Genomic DNA, 18,582 nt, shown 5'->3' with positions numbered 1-18,582 from the left:
GGCCCGGCCCTACCAACTGAAGAGTAAAATCAACTGTAACAACTTGTCAGAGTGGGAGAGGTCGTCAGGATTTGCGGAGGTTGGCGGATTTCTTCTCCTAGAGATTTAGCAGCCACCTTGGAGGCTTGCAATTTCTCAAGACTCATCAGCCTTCGTGCCAAAAAGGTTGGACCCATCAAAAGGCATGTTTAACAGCATAAATTGCACATCTGGGGCAAATCCCAATTTAGAAGGCGACAATGAACGACCCACACAATCAAGATGCATCCCAACCAGATTGTAATGATTCACATGCTGCATCCTTGCCATTCTGGGTAATATTGAGGATTCCCTCTCATTTCCCCTTTGGAGATACTCACATGCTTGAGTTAGGCCACCCCACAAGGTGAAGGTGTACTTTGCCAATGCACAGGAGTAATGAATGGCCTTCAATGCCATACTTCCAGCTGACAAAACGTACCCAGAACATAAAACGTTGTCATCCCTGTCAGGAGGGATTGTAGGGTAGGCAGCTGCTTTTGAAGTTGGCGTAGCAGCTTTCACTACAAAACCCTCTGGAGTTTTGTGTTGAGAGGAATTCTGGATCAATAGAGGATTGTCTGTATTTTTTCACCAGACCCTTTCTCACAGATGGCCTGGTGTCTGGCTTCTGCCAGTTTCCAGGATTTTGTTCCTCAAAGCTGAGTGAAGCGCCAAAACAGGTTCAGTTTGAAGAGCTTGGAAGCTTGACATTTGGCCTCCTGGTGGTCTCTTGGAAGACCATGGTTACACACAAGTGTATCCTTCCAGGGAAATTACTAATTACAGGAGGGACAAAAATTAAAAGGAGCCTTGTCCACGATTAAGGCTGGAGGACAGTGAGACTATATATATATTATGGGGAAAATGAATGGACACATTCTCCTCAAATATGTTTAATGTTTTTCCCCGAATCTCGCTACAGCCTGAAGAGTTGTAGGCAGTCGGCAATGTTCCGAAACCCTTGAGTGCCTCAAAGACACCAATAAAAGTCGGCAGGTCTCATCAAGCCTGCTCGCAAAGATGGTAAATCGAAGTATGATCTACATTAAAAGTTGAATATAAATGCTCGATCACGAGCAACGAACTCTGGAAACTAGAACTCTGAAATGCAACCAACACTTGGCGTATGTATTTAAAAAAATAAAAATGGGCTGATGCATGAAGGATCTCCCCTTTTCGAAATCGAAAATAAAAAATGTAATACTCTGTACCAACCACTAGATGTCAGTCTATGCAAAGCATGTGATTCTAACCAGATCCGGAAGCCTCAGAAATAAAAAAAAATACAATAATTTATTGGGCCTTTAGGAACACAATAAGCATACAAGAATCACAAGTAAGGCAATCAAAAACCATATGTAACATGTACATTCACTCTTAGAAATAGAACTGCATAAGGATTATAAAACAGTGTTCAACAGGTGAGTAAAAAGATGTAGGAAAAACAGTTAGAATAGTTAATAGAAGCACAAATCCAGTTCCCTCTACCTTATGAAATCCAGCCTTAAGATGTATGGTGACTTGTGCCCAAAAGTCAAAGTCCAAACTATGGTTTCCATTAAGGAAGATCTTGCAGAACGGATGCAGTGGGCTGTGGTGGTACATTGAAAGTTTTTTAAGTCAAGTATTTACTTCAAATCAGGAAAGTACCCCTCTCTATCCTTTTCCAAAGGCAAGTCCTAGGAAAGGATCCTTAGCCCATGTTGAATGACCAGAGGCCAGACAGGAGGGAATTTGGGACAAAGGCACCACACCCAATGTTATCATGTGGGAGACTAGTGGGAACAGAAGAACAGGTAACTTACCAACTGTAACGTTCTTTCAATTGGATGTTCCACCCACATATTCCTCACCTTATGATAGACTCCCATAGCAGTGGTAATTTTGGAGGTGGGAGTACTTGTCATTTCTAATTATGGACTGAATGAAGGACAGCTTTTGGAAGGGACGCCCATACAGCATGGAGGAAAGGGGACGGAACTTTAGAGTAAAAGTATTTCCCAACACCTTTCCACTGCCCTCCTTGACAGTCTCTCTCAATCCAAGTCTTTCACACAATTGTACCCTTCCAGCCACTGGTCTGCTGGCCACTCTTTCTTCCCCCCTAAAGGGTTTCTGGTGGTAAATCCCAGCTGACTTTACAGTTAGCAGTGTGTTGAAGATGGATTTCCAGAATAAACCCTGTGGACAGATTGAGAGACCACCCTATTTTGGGGAACATGGAAAGGCACTAATGTCTAGCTACATATGCTTAGCTGGTCTTCCTACTTTCATGTACAAATTGTGCTGTTATCAAATATATGTCTATTTATTAAGGTTTGATATCAAAAATTGCTAATGTATGTATAATGTCATCAAGTAATTTTATATGATTGGAATGGGTTTACTACTTTGATAATTCTGTTCAGCTCTGAATATGCCTTAATCAATAGAGTATATGTGATGGAGAAATAGTTATTATATATGGCGCTGTATTCTTTTTAAACACCTTTCTTGCCTATTGTCTAATTTGGTTATTTTGTTCCTTGTTCTATTCACATGCGCTCTGCTGCAGTTGCTAACATTGTTCGAACTGGTTTGTTCAAAAGTAAATTGTTGGTGCTCTGTAGGTAGATCAGCCCAAAAGTAAATGTGTACATGATGGTGGATTTTTATTTTGATACTTGCCTGTGATTTTTAATTGTTTTCCAAGGCTTAAATATAGAATTGTTTTTAATGTATTAGTCTAAACTTATGTTACGTGCTCTGTGGGTGCTTAACTGCACCCTTCACCACTCGCACTCCTTAATCTGAGCTTTACGGCTCAGTCATGTTACTTTGATAGTGCACCTAGCTAGCTAGGACAAAAGTCCTTATCCCAGCTAACAAAGATGGGGCCCAGTGCCCCTAAAATCACATGTCCCAATACAACTCTTCAGGAAGCTTGTAGCGTTTAAAAGGAGTCTGAACAAGTAATGGCAAAGCCAACATGCAGTTACAAGCGTTTCAAAGTTGGCAAACCAATGCAGGAAAGCTCTTAGCAGACGACTCTTCCAATCCAACCACCTTAGGGGAAGATCACTGACCAGAATGCCACCAATCGCTGTCATGCAGGGGAGAGTTAGTGTAAGGACTTTACTCCTGTTAAAACTCATGAAGAAAGGCAAGAGAGAAAAGAGACTTGTTCTGGGGTACCCATAAAATCATGATCTTTGGAGACCTAAGCCGGGATGTACTGGAAAGGAGAGCTTTTGCAACAGCTAAACAGAAGGCAAAGGGGAAGCATCTGAACTGTTACACGATTTACCCAGCGATTTTAAGAGTGGTGCTTGATGGAACAGTGCACTCTTTTATGGATCATAAAAGTGCTATGCCTTTCCTCACAGATTTGGATCAACCCATGGAGGAGGCACCTGTTGAATGCTCAGGATCAAGTCAACTTTAAAAATGAAAAGATGACTACATTGGTCCATATTTATTGTGTTCTGCTATGATCTTTTTTGAATGTATGAATTTTTTAATATTAGTTTTATTCCTTCTATTTATCTTTGATGATTATAGGGGTTTTGAGAGTTAAACCTCTTTTTTCTTACTAATTTAAATGATGCGCGTATATTGCCATTATCTTCCTTTGCTTTCAATGCTGCGTGCGTATATTGCAGTGTTTTTGACTTTAGAGGAAAGAACGTTGGCAACGTGACTTGTGCGTGCATTGTGTAGTGTTTACTTCTGTATGGCTTTTCCGCGTATTACGGAACACGAATATGAGGAAGAGCCGCGGCGCTGCCTGGAGTCGGATTCCCATGTCAAGAAAGATTTATTGAATAGCGATAATGTCTTCTTACTAAGAGGTACATACCTTTGACTCAATGCAGATGGGCGGAGGGATCAGTATTTGTTGTGAGGTTCAGTGCGTTTGGCTGATGCGAAGGGGGAGAGTCCTCGCACCGACCAGCCACAAGAAAATAACACGCGCAGCCCATCAGAGCAAAACTTGTTTTATTTCCTGTTTAAAAACAAAGGCGCATCGACCGCACCCCATATTCTGCGCTCTACTATATGAGTTCAGGCTGTAAGTAGGGTTTCGGATTGGCTCACAGCTCGCACGCACAGTTATTTCCAAAGTATGCTTAACATATATATTTGGCTTTCAGGAAAGGACTGTGGCAATGTTTATAATGAGTAAAATGTACTTAATGTTCATTTTGTGTGTATGTGATAACGTAACATTGTGAGCTTTGCCAGACAGTTATTTCACTTCATATGGGATGGAATGTTAGTTATATTAACTACTAAAATATAAGGTTAATCCATGCCATTGTGTACAGTTAAAGGAATTGCAATTTTAGTTAGCCATTATGTTGAATTGATCAACAAATGGATGCATGTGTAGATGCATATACTGAGTTCTTCCTAAAATAAGCGCTAGGAGAGGGCTGGGAGGAAGTTATGAGGAATGGATATTTTGTCAAAACTCAGTCTATTTTGTTTTTTTAGAGAAGAGAAAGAAAAAGACATATTACAAGGAGTTAATGAGATTAAGGAATCTGTAAGGGTTCCGACGGTTGTGGGAAAATTGGCGGGTTGTACATCCAAGTTGATTTATGGTACGTTTAAAATGTGGCTAGTGTGATCACACAATGCATCCATGGTGAGGAAGACATGTGGGTGTGTTACTCTCAAAATAGAACATGGTTCATGATGCGTTCGTATTGCTAAAAATGTATGTGCTAAGTGTGAAAGATATTTGTGAATGCTAATTGACTTGTACATTTCTATGATGACAGCCCATCAGGGAACCTACACTTTTAGCATAAGGGGAAAGGAGTTCAGCTGTATTATGAAAATCATATTTGATGACTATAGGTCATTGGTGGAAGGGATGATGTATTCTTAAAATTAGAAAGTTGGTTTAAAGATTACATTTTAAATGTTGATGGCCATACAATACATTGGTTCATGGTTTCTTAAAGGTCAACTAGAATAGAAAACAAGGGTAATGTCTCTAAAAATGCTGCGGGTTATGAGATTTGTTAGACAGAGAATTTGGATGTAGTTTATATAGATTAAGATGAGGCAGCCTTGTGGGATATTTAAAATGTAATGTTAAAAATGTTAAAAAATGTTTAGTTCTGAATGATAGGGAGACTAAGATATTTAACATGTATACTATATGATCGCAGGTACAAACTTGAGGGCGTGGGGTTGGAATGCTGTTTGGTTAAAGAGGTATGGAATTTAGTGTTACCTGGAGGGTTTCCCCAGGGTTCTGTCATTTTATTATTGCTTTGTGTTTCATTGTTGTGTCTTGTGGATGTTGTGTCTGTGTATTTGTGTTTGTATGTGTTGATACCTTACTTGGTTTTCTATCTTTTGATGTCACGTGAATTTGATGATTCCTGGTACATAAATGTATGGATTCGAGAGATGGGCACTATGTCACTCACAAGAAGGGACGGCATGATATCTTACTTTGAGTAGGTCGAGATGGGGGTAAATAATCTGACAGTAGTAACGTGGAATGTGAGCGGTGTGAAATGCCCTAGAAAAAGAAGGAAAGTTATGGCGAGATTATCGAGGTGCAAGGCTGATATTGTTTATTTATAGGACACATGCTTAATAGATGAAACTAGACCATGGCTAAATACTTCTAAATATAATAAGGACCTATCGAATTGTTATTCCACAAATTCTAGGGGAGTGAGTATTTTGTTTAAGAAGAGATTGCAATATAAAGTTGAAAAGGTAGTGATGGATGGAGAAGGCTGCATGATTTTTGCTGATAATTTATGAAGAAAAAAATGATCACCCTAGGTTGTGTATATGGTCCATGTACACCAGGTAAAGGTTTCTTTGATGTTTCGAAACTTTTGAATGAAATGTATGGTGAGATGATCATTTTAGGAGGTGATTTCAATTGTATTCGTGATTACAAGCTAGATAGAGTCAGCTTGTGCATATATACCAATGTGAGTATTTGTATGTAGGGAGTTACATTTCTTTATCGAAAAATTTGAGCTGGTTGACATTTGGAGGGAATTGCATTTGTCTGACAAAGAATTTACATTCTTCTCCCTGGTGCATGATTCTTTCTCTAGGTTGAATTATATTTTAATCGCCAAGACATTATTGGATAAAACTCTAGATGTTAACATTAGGTAGAGAGAAATTTCTGATCATGCCCCGGGGGATCTTTGCTTGCAGATGGATGCGACAAGTTCGCCTTTTAGAAAGTGTAGGTTAAAAACGGGAATATTGGAAGAAAAAGCGGTAGCAATGGATCTGTTGTCACAAATTACCAATTTCTTTGATTTAAATGAAGGTTCTGCTGGGAAAGGGGCTATATGGGATAGTTTTAAAGCGACTATTAGGGTTTCTATGATTAACTGGACTTTTCGTCTTCGAAAGAAATCCATGAAGGAAGTGAATTTATTGGAAATTAAGTTCAGAGTTACAGCACAAATATGCCCAACATGAAAGAGAAAAGGATAGGTCCGAAATGAACCATACTATTGTAAAATTGGAAAATGCTAATAATTTGATGGCAGACCAGGGTCTTTTTATACGCGACAAAAATATTGGGAGACTGGTGAAAGAAGAGGTAGGTTGTTGGCAAATAGATTGAGGGGTATGCAGGAAGGGACATTTGTTCAGGGAATTTGGGATGAGAATGAGCAATTAGTGTGGAAGAACACTGACATTTGTTCACGTTTTAGAGGTTACTATGAAAAATTGTATAAAGAAGAAGAATTGTTAGCCAGGCAAGATTTCGAAAATCGATTTGAAAATATACCTATTAATGTGTTCTCATCAAGTGATACCAATATGTCAGAAGGAGATATTGGAGTTGATGAGTTTCTACTGGCCATTTAACACCTGCAATTAGGGAACTCTCCAGGTTTGGTACCCACTGAGTTCTATAGGAAATTTGATACTTTTTTGGCCCCGATTTTATGCAACTTGTTTAATTCTTTTTTTAAAAGCAACTTGTTTAATTCTTTTTTAAAAGGGGAAGATCTGTGTCGATCAATGACTGAGGCCATGATTACTGTGATACCGAAAGAAGGAAGAGATAGCAAAAAATGTAAGAACTATAGACCAATTTCTTTGTTAAATGTGGAAGTTAAACTTTTTACAAAAGTATTAGCAAATAGTAGTTGCATTTGGAAAATCATTCATGAGTCAAGTAGGATTCATGAAGGGTAGATCCGGTTATGATAACATAAGGACATTGCTAGACATAATAAGTCTTTATAGCAATAAACGTGTTGTTGCTGCCTTGGTCTTCATGGATGCTGAGAAAACATTGGACAGAGTGAATTGGGACTTTCTAGATTTTACTATGGAAAAAAATGGGATTTGGAAATAGATAGAGGGGTGATGAGCTGTCTTCAAAGTTCTGCGTTGGGGCGTGTTTGGGTTAATATGATGTCTGAACCTTTCCATCTTGGCAGAGGTACGAGACAGGGATGTCCTTTATCACCTTTTTTGTTTAATATTCCATTGGAACCTTTGGTAGCATTGATACGAAGTGAAAAGAGATTGCATGGTCTTAATTTTGGGACAAAGGAAGTCAAAGTACTTTCTTATGCGGATGATATTGTGGTGCTCTCGAATCCTGAGAGGAGTAGCATGGTTCTCAAGGAGGTACTTGGAAAAGTGGGCAAGTATTCAGGTTAAAAAATAAGCTGGGATAAAACAGAGGTGTCCCCAATTTCAATGACTGTTAGGAGAGAGGATTTTGTAGGATGAATTGTAGGTGGTCTGAAGTGTATGTGAAATATTTGGGGATTTTTCTGATCTAAGATACGCAAAAAAATTGTTCAGTTTAATGTAACTAAGCTGTTGGATACCCTTAGGAGAGATGAAGTTACTCTTACCTGGTAACGTTCTTTCGATGGGATGGTCTGACGACTTATTCCATATCTATGACAGGTAATCACCACAGCTGTGCTGCTTCGGAAAATTTTCGGCATCTGCGTCCTGCATCGATGACGTCGATACGCTGTCCTCGAGGGCCTCCGTTGAGCCGACGTCACCGGATGTTATAAGTAGGACGCACGACGCCCATAGCCTTAGTTGTATTTTTTTCCCCAGAACGTGTGGCACCAATCTTCTGCCAATATGACCACAGAAAAGCCTTACGGAAACGTAAGCTGCAATCGCATAAGAAATTCTGTAGCGGGGCAGGTAGGGAGGGAGCGATATGGAATACGTCGTCAGACCATCCCATCGAAAGAACGTTACCAGGGTAAGAGTAACTTGTTCTTCGAGGGGAGTGGGTCCTCTGACGTATTCCATATCAATGACAGACTCCCAAAGCAGTACCAACGTATGGAGGAGGGAAAAGAATTTAGAATATAGAAATTTAAAATGCCCAATCAAATTGCAGAGTAAAGGACCGCCTTGCCAAAGGCCAGATCCTGCCCATGGATAGAATCTAGGGAGTAGTGTCTTACAAACGTATGGACCAAAGCCAAATTGGCTGCTTCACAGATGTTACAAATAGGAACACCCCTCTGCAAGGCAGTAGAGGCAGCGATACCCCTAGTAGAATGGGCCTGTAAGCCTACCGGAGGGTCCTTACCCGCCAAGCGGTAACAAATGCTGGAAGAATGACCTTCTGGCTTAAATGAAATTCCGGTACAACTTTCAGAAGAAACGAAGGACGGACTCTAAGGGCAACCCTGTTCTTATGAAACACTGTGAAGGGTGGCTTAACAGAAAGTGCCTGCAACTCACTCACTCTGCGAGCGGAAGTGACCGCAACTAAAAATACAGTTTTAAGGGTTAACAAGTCTCAAAGGACAGGAATGTAAAGGCTCAAATGGAGCACCCATTAGGAATTTTAGAACAAGGTTCAAATCCCAACCGGGTACCTGGAAAGGTGACGGTGGAAATACATTAGTGAGCCCATTCAAAAACGGAGAAATTAAAGGAATTTTGAAATAAGAACACTCCTGGAGCACTTAAATATGGACAGCGCCGCCAGGTAACCTTTAATGGTACCCACTTGCAGGCCCTTGTGGGCTAAAGAAAGCAAAAAAGACAGAACCACAGGAATGTCACATGAAAAAGGATCCACATTCTTAACCCTGCACCAGTCGCAGAACTTTCTCCAACGGCACAGGGACTTTGTTGCCGGCCGTCTGGCCAAAAGCAACACCTCCATCACGTCTTCAGGGAGGTCCCAATCCTTATACCTCAAACTCAAGCCAAGTGTGAAGGTTGAGGGATCTGACCTCTGGATGGAGAACCTGACCCCCCCCCTCCCGTGAGAGCGGATCGTCTCGGTAGGGAAGACGACGTGGAAGGCAGATGGACAAGTCGAGATGGTTCGGGTACCACGTTCTCTGGGCCCATGCCAGAGCAATGTGGATCATCCGGGAACCAAACCTCAGTAACCTCCGCAGCACTTGCGGGATGACGGGGACTGGAGGAAACGCTTACAGCAGTGGGAAGGACCACTACCACAAACGCGTCCCCTAAGGCTCCTCTTGGAGGAAATTCCCGCAAGCAGAACCTTTCGCCCTTCCGGTTGACACTGGAGGCGAAGAGATCCACTTGTGGGGTACCCCAAAGGGTGAAGATCTCCAGGAGAATCTACTGAGGCAGCTCCCACTCGTGAGAGATCGCGCTCTGCCTGCTCAGAGTGTCCGCCATCTCGTTTTCGTCTCCGGCCAGATGAACTGCCGAGATCGAAATTTCCTACTGGATGGCCCAGAACCAGAGCTTCATCGCCTCCATGCACAGAGGAAGTGACCCTCTCCCCCCCCCCTTTTTGTTGAGGTAGTGCATGGCCACTGTGTTCATCAGAATCAGGAGATTCTTCCCTCGCACAGTCGGCAGAAAAGCCTTCAGGGCAAGGCTGACGGCCCTCAGCTCCAACAGATTGATATGGATCCTGGACTCCGACAGAGCCCAACGACTGCTGACTCAACTCGTTGGCATGAGCTCCCCATCCCGTGAGGGATGCGTCCGTCACGATAGTCACCTCCGTCCAGGGCAGCCAAAATGAAGCACCCTTCATCAGATTGCCTTCGACTGCCAACCACAGAAGGTCTTGGCCGACCGAGGGCGGCACCTGAACGGGGTCCGACATCCTGCCGGAGGATTGTGACCACTGCATCTTGAGAGCCCATTGCAGAGATCTCATCCGCAACCTGGCCTCTGGCAACAGAAGAATGCAGGATGCCATGAGACCGAGCAACCTCAAGAACTCGAACGCTGGGAGACTCTGGGCATGTTAAAACTTGTGCACCATCTGCTGAATGTGATGAGCCCGCACCTGGGGAGGTAAACACTGCCCCCGGGATGTGTCGAGCACTGCTCCGATGTACTGGAGCCCCTGTGTTGGTGTCAAGTGGGACTTCTTTAAGTTGAGGGAGAAGCCCAGCTTGCGAAGGGAGTGGCAGGTGACTGACAGATGATCCAGGACTTGCTCGGGAGAGCATGCCCTGATCAACCAACCGTCCAGGTAGGGGTAGATGTGAATCCCCTTTTCCTGAGATATGCTGCCACCACCACCATGAGCTTGGTGAAGAACCTCGGGCGGAGGTCAATCCGAACGCCAGGACCCAAAACAAAGTGCGAGTCGCCAACCGCGAACCTCAGGTACTTCTTGTGCTTGGGATGGATCGGCACATGAAAGTAAGCGTCCTTGAGTTCGAGAGACACCAGCCAGTCCTGCAGTTGAAGGGCCTGGAGGACTTGAGAAAGTGTAACCATCTTGAACTTGTCCTTCCTGAGGAGCTTGTTCAAACCGCGCAAGTCCATGATGGGTCTCAATCCCCTGTCTTTTTTCGGGATCAAAAAATATGGGGAATAGCATCCCTTGTTCCTCTTCGCTACAGGCACCAGTTCTATGGCGCCTTTCTCCAGTAGGGCTTGTATTTCCTGCGCAAGGAGCGGATCCGGACTCTTCAAAAAGATTCCCTGGTGGATTGTCGTGAGGCCTCTGCCGGAAAGGAAGACCGTAGCCGTGAGATATAATCTCCAGAACCCACACATCTGAAGTAATGGCACGCCATTCTACAAGATGCTGCGCCAGCCTTCCCCCAACCGGCGAACCATGGGACATGGCCTCATTATTGAGCTGAAGTGGCTGCGGCAGTGCCTGAGGGTAAAGAGGCAACTGACTGAGAGCACCTCAAGTACCTCGTTTACCACCTCTGGTACTCCTACGTTGGCCCCTTTGACTTGCAGCTCCTCTCGATCTACTAAAGGACGAGTAATATTTAAAGGAACCTCCTCTCCATTGTTGTCCCCAGGACGAAAATGCAGAGGTTGGCTAACTGCAGTGCTCAACGACTTCGCTGCAGCTTTGGAGGTTTGCAACCTCTCAAGGATCTCGTCAGCCTTGCTGCCAAAAAGATGTTCACCATCAAAGGGCATGTTGAGAAGCCGGCTTTGCACATCAGGAGCAAACCCCAACTTTCGCAACCACGCAAATCTGTGTATGACGGTGCTCGCCGCCATGGACCGGCTGATGCAATCTGCCATGTCCAGACCCGACCAAACAGATTCACACATGGCATCCTTGCCATCCTGAACAAGAGCAAGAAAGCCATCCCGCTCCTCCCCTTTGGGAATACGTTCAGCCGCCAAAGAGACAGTTCCACAGAGTAGGAGTGAAACGTGCTAAGGCACATACAGAGTTGGCTGCCTGTAAAGCCATACCCCCTGAAGAAAACTCTTTCTTCGCCCAGCCATCAAAACGTTTGTCGTTCCTATCAGGGGGGATGGTAGGGAGCGACGCCTGTTCGCCGTAGCCGCCTGCACCACCAAACTCTCCGGAGTGCGGTGCGTAGTCAAGTAGCTGGGGTCGCTACTGGCTGGATGATATTTCTTCAGCAAAGACTTTCTCACTGCCGGGAGACTCTCTGGAGCAGTCCAAGCCACTGCCATCCTTCTTTGCAACGCCATGTGGAAAGGCAGTACCGGGTCAGTTGGTGGACCTTGGTCAAGGATATCCATCAGGTCATCCTGCAGAAAATCCACTGGTGGAGCAGACCACCCCAAGTATTCCGTTACCGTCGACATAAGGCGCCGGTACGAGGACTCGTCATGCGTGCCAGGCTCAGGACTACCGAACTCAACCTCTGGAGAGGTGTCCAGACCACTGCCGTCGAGCAACGACTGACGCAGGTCGTCAATCTGGCTATGACCAGACACAATCTCATCAGGTACCACACCTTCTTCCTCAGACCCCTCTTCCACCTCAGAAACATAATCCAGAGGCAGGAATGGTGGCACAGAAAAAGTGACAAAGAAATGTTTTGCCTTGGACAGAGCCTTTCTTGGGGGTTCCACCATGCCACGGGGTACCTCTGACAAAACAGCCTCGAAAGGCGACCAAGGGCGACTATGGAATTGGCGTTGACGTGGAGCGTGGTGCCGACCGCTTTGACACAATCCTCGAGGGCGGAGCCCCGAGCGTGTCCTTCGACAGCCTGGGCAGAGCCTTGAGAGTGTCCCTCGGCGACAAAGGCGCCCATGTCTTCTTCGAAGACCTCACAGGCTGCGACGGTCTCGAGGGCGTCGAGGACCGGGACCTGGAGCGGGCATGACTAGAACGATCCACCTTGTCCGAGCGGGACCCCTCCCTGCGGATCGTGCCAACCACCCGAGCCCGAAGGCGTGCGAGCGGTGTCTCTAGTACGGTCACGTCCGGCTCCTCTCGGAGGCGCGGACGGACCAGAGCCCTGCGATTGAAAAATCGCCATCATCTCCTACCAAAATGAATCCCATTCGGGATGATGTTGCTTGGTTGGACAAGCAACATGCCGACGGGCGGCGTCCTCAGACGAGGACCGGGAAGGCGACCGATGACGCTTCCGTGAGTGCCTCGAAGAGTCAGAGGAATGGCGGGACCTACTCTGGGACCGAGACCTCCCGGATCGACGACGATGCAGAGTCGCCCCTTAAATCGTCAGTCGAAAGCCCAGAGGACCTCGGCTTACGGGGCTTGGACACCCTACCAACAGAAAGCTTCTGCTTACGCTCCTGCAAGGCCTTCGATGTAAGTGACTGGCAGTCTACACAGTCATTGTGCGAGTCCGTCAACGACATCTTGGACCCGCAGTCCCGACACTTCTTAAAACCCGACCGTAGAGTGGAAGAAGACGAAGACATCATGGAAATCTTCACAAACGAACAGGTTCAAAGAACCGAAAGAACAGAACTCCGAAGAACCGAGGCGCGCTGAGATCTCCGAAGCGAACACGTTCGTGGAAAAAACAGAACTGAGGCTACGGGTGTCGTGCATCCTACTTATAACATCCGGTGACGTCAGCTCGACGGAGGCCCGAGGACAGCCTATCGACGCCAATAATTTTCCGAAGCAGCACAGCTGTGATGATTACCTGTCAGATATGGAATACGTCGGAGGACCCAATCCCCTTGAAATTAGAAGTGGTCAGAATTAGATTTAGGAATTTGGGTGAAAATGAATACAATCAAAATGTCACTTCTACCAAAGATCTTATATGTAATGCAATCGGTTCCCCTCAATTTTTAAAACAAATTGCGTAAAGACCTTGGTCAGGTTTTTCAGGATTTTCTTTGGGGAGAGAAGGCGGCTCCTAAGATTCCAAAATACATTTTGCTACGGGACACCAATGCGATTTTCTGCTTTGGGATTAATAACTGAAGATTTTTGTTGGGGATGTGGGAATGAAAGGGGGACATTGATCCATATGTTGTGGCATTGTCCAAGGGTGTTGACATTTTGGCGAGAGGTACTGGATAGGTTGGACATTACTTTGCCAATTTTGTTTCCATGAGAGCTGTTTCAAATTGTTAGCGAAAAGTGGGCGCCGTTTGAAGGCCCGCTTGTATGGAGTTTTGTTGGCTAAGATTTAAGTGATAGCAATAAAACAGATCTTGAAGGTGTGGAAGTCCAGGAAAAAACTCACAGTAGAAGAATGGATTAATGATGTGATTGGTTTATCTGAATTGGTTATGTTTAGGACACAGGAAAAGGAGGAAAACCTGTGGTCCTTATGGAAGTCTTTCATTGATTTATATGATAGCTGAGTGCATAATCATGGTCATGATAAGTAAGTTGTTTTAATAGGGTTGGTAGTATTTAGTATTTTTTATTAGATATGTTATAAATGTCGTGGTCATTGTCTTATTTTTGTCTATGTGTTTGGGGGGCTAGATAAATCTTGTACAAAATATTTTGGTTTTTATTTTTCTTTGTTTTTCTTTTTGAGGCTATGACTGATGTGTAATGTAATGTGGTAAAGTTTAAAGTCTTTCTGCTGTATTAATTTACTTGTATTTATATCTTAAATGTATTTGTTGAAATCAATAAAGATGTAAAACAATAAATAAAACTCAAGAAGACGGAGACAGTAGGAACAGGTAGATTTACTCACTACCTATACTTCAATATACTTGGGGACCACTTCTGGGTTCCTGAAATCTCTGTGCCCTGTGTGCGCAAATTTCTCCGCAACACTGCTTATTTTATGCCTTGGGCAGGAGCTGCCCAATCCTGGACAGCCTATTGTCACCACATCTGCCCAGCAACAGACACTTTGGCATGGATGTGGACTGGGATCAGACAGTACGACACCTCACATCCTCTCACAAACACTGCCATTTTGCCCAGGAAAGCTGAGGCTTTTCCTGGGAAAGGGCTTACCATATATGGCAAATATAGCCATGAGAGGGCAGGAAGAAGGCCTAAATAAGAGATGGTCAAAGGATAGGCAACAATCTCATTGGACAACCATTTGACAGTATATGGTACGTTAAAAGTTATTATGCTGCAAAATGCAAAAATGCACACGAGAATTAAAAGAACTGCAGTATAACAATCACAGCTCCCAGTCAGTCAGTTTTGGACACATCATGGACATTGTAGTTACAAAACCCAGTTATAGGGACACCTGTCACTACTTCACCTCACTGTAAGGCAAAGAGTGCAGTGTAACAAACAGATAATTTTACAATGGAGAACAGACTTCTCCTGCACTGAGCCATAGGGACTGATCAGTACCCCCACAACAGAGGAGTTAAGAATGACAATTAATGTAAAAAGGCTTCACTTGCCTTCAAAAGTCAGGACAGGTATGAAAAGCAAAGTGTTGGTGGTTCCGTAGAGGTCTATGGAAGAAAAGCAGCAAGAAGAAAATCTTTCCCAACATGTACTATGTATCCTACTTGTATATGGAGCACAGTAGGACACCTGTACTTGCGCTGTGTAGTATCCTTGGATCCAGACCATGATGACAATTACACTTTTAATACTGGATCTACTCTTTGCGTACCTCGAAAAGTCTGCATTCATAGTTAGTGACTGCCTTCAGGTATGGGGCTTGCATTTTAAGTAAAAGAGTAAGGCGTTAACTTGTTTTTATATTTATACTATGCTCTGCTGTGTCTCGTCTCACCCCTTACCTCCGCCCCACCAAGTACTTATTTTAAAGACATCATTAGGTGTCCTTGTAATAAAAATATATTTCAGGATACCAGTGTGCTATAAATTCCTTTGTTGCGACTATTCTGAATAATTATACCTCCCTGCTAGCCTTCCTCCCTCCCTCCTGAAGTTAAACCAGATACCTCTGCTATGCTTACTTTAAGAGTTTGGTCTATCCTTTTGGGGGGACACATTATACCATTAGGGTAGATGGTAGACAGCCCTCGGCAGAAGCTTGTGCAAAAATCTCAATTATCAGCATTTTGAGGTTGCCAGGTCAGGGAAAAATCTTTATCATGCACCAAGGGTAGGCGGATTCCAGCAGCGGTGTACAATGCATCCTGAGGTCAGCATGGACTTTGTTCATGCACAGTTCAATGACTCACATTTGTCAATGATTGTGCAGGACTCCAATTGTCTATCACAGACTCTGCAGGATCATGTGCAAGCTGGCAACACAATGGACTGATATTTTTACATCACTGCAGCACATTATTCATAAAATCATCACCTATGAAGTGCATATCATTACAACTGATATGCTTTTTTATGAGCATTAAAAGCACTAACAGATGAAGTGTTGATCCTGATTATACTCACCAAGTCAATTTCCTCTGCAATGGTGGTGACTAAAATCCTTGGAACATTCAGAAAAGCATCTGTGCCATCAAGCATATACTGGTCAACATGTCCTTTAATCACAGAATCAACAACTTCTTTTTCTTTTTTCAGTGAAGTCATTGTATCCATTATTGAAGCCCACAAGGAACGTACCTTTGGAAAAAAATAAATGTTTAAATTGATAAGTGTAATGATCATTTGCATTAGACCTGGTCAGCAGCTAACACTCATTTATGGTACTAAGTGAAGAAAAAGATTTGTAAAAATCGATTTCTTCACAAACAGATTTAGAAAGACCGCTCGGAGACTGCTTAGAGTGTTCTTTCTAATTCAAACTGCCAGGCCCTATGACGCACACAAGTGCGCAGGACCACTAATTCAATTTACAGGCACGTTTCTGCACGGGCAAACGCCAAGAGCTGGAGGTAATGCCCCCAAAATTTGCCGGCATTACCCACCCTATGCGACTTAATGGAATGGGGAGTAACTACCCTTGCTGGCACTCGTAATCCAGTGGTAATTCAGCCAGACTAAGTGCCGGTAAGGAACAAGTTACTTACCTGTAACTGTTGTTCTCCAGCATGGGTCTGGCATGGATTCACATGCTCATGAATATTCCCCGTCGTCAGGCTGGGAATCCTCGGTAAAGAAAAAACCAGTATCAGTTTCGTTTCTGATCTGTCTTTCGTAGTAGTAACCAATCACTGGTCTCTGCGTCATACTGACCACAGCCAATGACTGCCCTCTACCTAAGCACCGCCTCTGGCACCATCTTCAGATTTGGAAGCACGTGAAGTGGCAGTATGACCAAGTGAAGAGCCGCAGAGGGGTAGGCGGGAGGGTTCACATGTGAATCCATGCCAGACCCATGCTGGAGAACAACAGTTACAGGTAAGTAACTTGTTCCTTCTCCAGCATGGGGTCTGGCATGGATTCACATGCTCATGAATAAAGAATACATAGCAGTACACACATGCACAACCACGGGAGGTGGCAAAGGCTCAACATAAAGCATCTTACCCTCCTCACCAGGCTCACCTCAGGCGAACAGGTTGCGCAGCACTGCTTGGCCGACCCTGGACTCCTCCCTGGAATCCCGATCGACGCAGTAGAATTTCGTGAAGGTGCGCGTCGACCTCCACGTAGCAGCCCTGCAGATGTCCAGCAGGGGCACACCAGAAAGGAACGCCGTGGTAGCTGCGATCGCTCTGGTGGAATGGGCTCTCGGACGGCCAGGCAGCGGTCGGTTTGCCAACCGATGACAGTACATGATGCAGCCGGAGAGCCATCTGGAAATGGAAGCCTTCGAGAGAGCATTCCCCTGATTGACCGGTCCAAAGTTCACAAAGAGTTGTGACGTCTTCCGAAAACACTTTGTGCGGTCCACGTAGAACTTCAGCGCTCTAGCCACATCCAGCGAGTGCGAAGTCCTCTCAGCCGGCGACGAAGGCGACGGGAAGAACACAGGCAACACCAAGGGTTCGTTGAGATGGAAGTCCGACGGTACCTTGGGCATGAAGGAGGGGTGCGTCCTGAGCACTACCCTCGTGTCGTGAAAAGTCAAGTACGGGGCCTTGCAGGAAAGGGCCTGGATCCCTCCCACCAGTCGTGCGGAGGTGATGGCCACAAGAATCGCTGTTTTCCACGACAGAAACTTCAACGGGGCCGAGTGCAGAGGCTCGAACGGAGGTCCCATGAGCTTGGTCAGCACCACGTTGAGCTCCCACGCCGGGGCCGGAGCCTTCACCGGCGGGAACGATCTGAACAGTCCCTTCATGAACTCTTTCATCAGACGATGAGACCACAAGGACGTCCGCCCCGTGGTTCTGGTGTATCGGGAGATCGCAGCAAGATGAATCTTGGACACGTGTGCCAGTCCAGCTTTGGCCAGCGTCAGCAGGTACGGCAGTACCTGGGGAGCCGTAATCCGTAGAGGGTTAATCTTCTGTGCGTGGCACCAGACAGAGAACCTCTTCCATTTGTGTCCGTAGCATTTAAGAGTCGAGGACGCCCTGGCCTTTGCAAGAACCTCTCTGCAATCGGCCGGTATGTCGTATCCTCCAAACTCTAGCGCTGCAGGAGCCAGGCCTGCAAGTTCAGCGATTTCGGGTCGTGGTGGAGGATGGCACCTCCTTCCCTGGAGAGTAGATCCGCGTCCACTGGCAGCTTGATTGGTGGGGACGTTGACAAGTCCAGAAGGTCCGGGAACCATATCTGCCTCAGCCACGCAGGTGCTACGAAGATCATCCTGCACCGTGACCTCTTGAGCTGGTTGACGAGCCGGATTAGCAGTGGCAAAGGAGGGAACGCGTAGAGGAACAGGCCCTCCCAGGGGAACGAGAAAGCATCGCCCATGCTCCTCGCCTGGGGAAACCTGCTGGCGAACCTCCGGCACTTGGAGTTCGTCGCCGTCGCGAACAGGTCGATCTGGGGTGTGCCCCACCGTCGGAAGAGGCGATCCACTAGATCCTGCCATAGTTCCCACTCGTGGCACGAGCGCAGCTCCCTGCTGAGTGAGTCGGCGATGG

The 18,582-nt window shown here is 45.3% G+C and overlaps 1 protein-coding gene across 2 annotated transcripts in view; it reads right to left on the bottom strand.

Annotated features, from left to right (window-relative positions):
* Positions 1–18,582, bottom strand: part of HAUS6 (HAUS augmin like complex subunit 6) — a 1,011,950-nt gene that overhangs the window by 709,612 nt on the left and 283,756 nt on the right. For both annotated transcript variants that reach the window (XM_069625969.1, XM_069625970.1), the window contains one exon: positions 16,034–16,207. In XM_069625969.1, coding sequence (XP_069482070.1) covers positions 16,034–16,207 — 174 coding nt within the window. The remainder of the gene's footprint in view (positions 1–16,033; positions 16,208–18,582) is intronic.

The sequence above is a fragment of the Ambystoma mexicanum genome, chromosome 6p (assembly GCF_040938575.1).
Source record: "Ambystoma mexicanum isolate Mex_15411 chromosome 6p, UKY_AmexF1_1, whole genome shotgun sequence".
NCBI classification, from domain to species: domain Eukaryota; kingdom Metazoa; phylum Chordata; class Amphibia; order Caudata; family Ambystomatidae; genus Ambystoma; species Ambystoma mexicanum.
Note: the sequence above shows the minus strand (reverse complement) of the source record. Positions and strands in the feature narration are given on the sequence as shown.